Source organism: Papaver somniferum, chromosome 1 (assembly GCF_003573695.1).
Source record: "Papaver somniferum cultivar HN1 chromosome 1, ASM357369v1, whole genome shotgun sequence".
Lineage (NCBI taxonomy): Eukaryota > Viridiplantae > Streptophyta > Magnoliopsida > Ranunculales > Papaveraceae > Papaver > Papaver somniferum.
In genome coordinates, this window is record NC_039358.1 from 22,426,655 (window position 1) to 22,429,988 (window position 3,334).

The window sequence follows — 3,334 nt, forward strand, 5'->3', positions numbered from 1 at the left end:
TAAAGGTCCCGAAGAAGTCTGATGCTTGGGTCAACATCTTAACTGGAGTAGGGCTGTTGTTTGAAGGTGGTATTAAAGAAGTTAAGGATTGTGTTATAAAGTATGAAATAAATAGTGGTCGCAAATACAAATTAAAGAAGAGCGACCTTGTGCGATACACCGTGGAGTGCAAGTTCAAAAAGAAGGAAAATTTTCCCTGGAGGTTTCACGCCTCTCTCCCCGCCAATACAAAAGGTGTATTTCAGTGCAAGAGATACATTGGAGAGCATTCATGTAGTTTAGCTAATTCAGACCCATCAAAAGTTAGGATGAGAAAATTGTTTATGAAGGATATTTTGGCAGATGATGTACGAGCATCTAAGAAGAAGAAGACTGCCTCTGACGTTATAGATTTACTCTGAATGGAATATGGAGTTGACCTCACGTATAGTCAGGCATACCACGGTTTACAATTCACCAAGCAATTTCTTTGGGGTGATGACATCAAGTCTTATTCAGAATTTGTTTGGTATAAAGATGCCATTGAACATTACAATCCTGGAAGCGTCGTGAATTTTGAGTTTGATAGTGTGACGCGTCGGTTCAAAAGGTTTTTCGTGGCCTTTGAAGCTTCTATAACTGGTTTCAACAATTACTGCCGTCCGATGCTATTTATCGGTTGTACCTTTCTCACTGGGAAGTTTAAAGGTGGTCTTATGGTTGCTTGCGGCAAAACTGGTAACCAAGGTGTGATTTTTAACCTTTTACTTTTTTTCATTTTGTATCCATGAATGTTTAAACTTGTTACTGTTGATCCATTGTTATGCATTCATTTTCTTGATATATTTAGCTAGGTTTCTCACATTCTATATGTAGCTTAGGTTAGTTTAGACTGCTTTTTTTTGGTCTGCATTGAAATACTTGCTTTTAACTACCTCTTATTGGATCAACTGTGACTGTTGATCCAAAATTTTGATTGCTTACATAGATTTTATTGGATCAACTGTGATTGTTGATCCAACTAAAATGGATCAACTTTGTTTGTTGAAACTAGTTACTGGTCACTTATTTTTGTTTCTGGTGACTTATCTTTGTTTTTTGGTTTTTGTAGAGATCTATCCAGTTGCATTTGGAATTGTCGAAAGTAAAAATTGTGATAGTTGGTAATGGTTCTTAACCAATTTGAAGGGTATTATTCGTGAAGATCGTCCACTGACCATCATATCAGATCGTGGAATCGGCCTTTTGAAGCATGTTCCTGAAGTCTTCCCAAATGCTTTCCATTCGTTCTGTTTGTACCATATGAAAGGAAATATTCATGTTCCAAAGGGCAGGAGTAGACAAACTGCAGTCAATTTATTCGAAGAGTGCTACACTGCATTAACAAAGGAAAAATTTTATGTTGCTGCGAAGAGTATGATTAATCTAAAGTTGGATTTAGTGGTTGTTTGGATGATGAAGATTCCATTCGAGAATTGGGTTGCTCATGCATTTCTAGGAGAAAGGTGGGGTGAGAACACATCTAATATTGCTGGGAGTTTTAACAACGTCATTAAGCATGATAAGCCGCTTCCAGCACTTGAGCTTGTTGATGTTATTCGTGCTAAGGTAATGGAGCAGAATTACAAGAGGTTAGTGGAGTCTAACAAGTGGACTACAAGGCTCACTCCTCGTATCCAATCAACATTTAACAAGAGGATAAACGACTGCCGTGCATACAAGTTTCGGAGAGCAAGTGAGAAGGTATTTGAGATCATTTCTCCAACTGGGAAGCATACTGTCGACTTGGATTCTAGAACTTGCACCTGCAAATGGTGGCAAAAATATAGCTTTCCTTGCACTCATGCAATGAAAGCAATGTTGCATATTGGAAATGATGAACCGTACAACTACATCAGCCCTTACTATACTTCTGACTACTATAGAAGGTTGTACTCTCGACCCATTTATCATATTCCTGACTCTGAGAATCCACTTGGAATTAATGAAAAGGGGTATTTTTGCCTCCCACCGGTGGTCGAGAACAATCCGGAAGACCTAAAGGTGTTAGGTACAGGGGTTCTCGTGAAAAGGTGCGGAAGAAGAGGAAGTGTGTCCAGTGTGGGATGCTGACCTTTCACAACCGTCAAACATGTCGCAGAGATCCTTTGGCTCCTCGTGCACCAACGTTTCGCAAGGAGTCTCATTCTAGGATTATCAACTTCTTGAAGAGGATGTTGTTCTGAAGTTCTTGTGGTGTTTATGAACAAACTTGTTTTAGGTTTCTTACCAGTTTGGTGTTTCTTTTTCTTTTTTGGTTTGCACTAGTTATTTTTTTTGTAATGACATACATTCTTATCTGTTGTTATGAATTCTATTGTTTTGTTTCTCAAGTATATGTCAGTTGGCAGGTTCCAGGTTTATTTATTTTACAGGTTGTTGACACTATTGTGTGGAAACATTGTTCTTGGGTTCCAACCTATTTGGATCAACAATGGTTGTTTATCCAACTTTTTTGGATCAACAATGGTTGTTGATCCAACTTATTTGGATCAACAATGGTTGTTGATCCAACTTATTTGGATCAACAATGGTTGTTGACACAAAACAAACAAAAAAATTGCATGCTTCTATCTTTATTTTCTAGTAAAACTCCTCAAGCTTTGCATACCTGTAACATTCATTCATAATCAGACCAACATAACTGTATTTTCTAGTAAAACTCCTCAAGCTTTGCATACCTGTAACATTCATTCATAATCAGACCAACATAACTGGATCAACAATGGTTGTTGATCCAACATAACTGGATCAACAGTGGTTGTTGACACACAAAACAAACAAAAAAATTGCATGGCTCCATCTGTATTTGCTAATAAACTCCTCAAGCTATACATACCTGTAACATTCATTCATAATCAGACAACAAATACATCCATAAATGATCATACAAAACAAATACCTGTAACAAATAATTCATTCATAATGGTTCATAATAATTCAATCAGACCTACAATAAAATTTACTTACTAAGATAAGTATTTTTAAAACTACAGTTAGATTTTGTTTACAGACCATGAACAAACTATGACATCAAGCTCACTCTAATGGTTCAACTAATGCTTCATCTACTGGATCAACTACTGGTTCAACTGAGTCTTGCAATTGGATTTTTTGTTGAATTGAGTCAGTAGGTGAATCAGGAAGTTGTTCCAGTTTCTTCCATGAACCCAATTCTGACAAGATTCTTGCTGCAATCTTCACTCGCTTCTTGTTCAACTTCTCATCTAAGTTAGAGATTTCAGATAGGTGTTCATAGTTTCCACGCTTCACCAAATTCTTCATATACATGCAAGTGTGCAATGCACAGTCGCAT

The 3,334-nt window shown here is 37.1% G+C and overlaps 1 protein-coding gene across 1 annotated transcript; it reads left to right on the forward strand.

The window, feature by feature from the left end:
* The first annotated feature begins 401 nt into the window (after positions 1 to 401).
* On the forward strand, positions 402 to 2,091 carry LOC113358715. The gene is made up of 3 exons (XM_026602398.1): positions 402 to 726; positions 968 to 1,059; positions 1,168 to 2,091. Exons 1-3 carry the CDS (start codon positions 402 to 404, stop codon positions 2,089 to 2,091), a joined length of 1,341 nt encoding a protein of 446 aa, XP_026458183.1.
* Positions 2,092 to 3,334: the final 1,243 nt, after the last annotated feature.

Bases quoted from the DNA above. Each gene is read 5' to 3' on its own strand.
- LOC113358715 (XM_026602398.1), top strand. From the start codon at position 402: ATGGAATATGGAGTTGACCTCACGTATAGTCAGGCATACCACGGTTTA. The intron at 727-967 runs GTGTGATTTTTA...TTGCTTACATAG, and splicing joins CGGCAAAACTGGTAACCAAG to ATTTTATTGGATCAACTGTG. The intron at 1,060-1,167 runs GTGACTTATCTT...ACCAATTTGAAG, and splicing joins GTCACTTATTTTTGTTTCTG to GGTATTATTCGTGAAGATCG.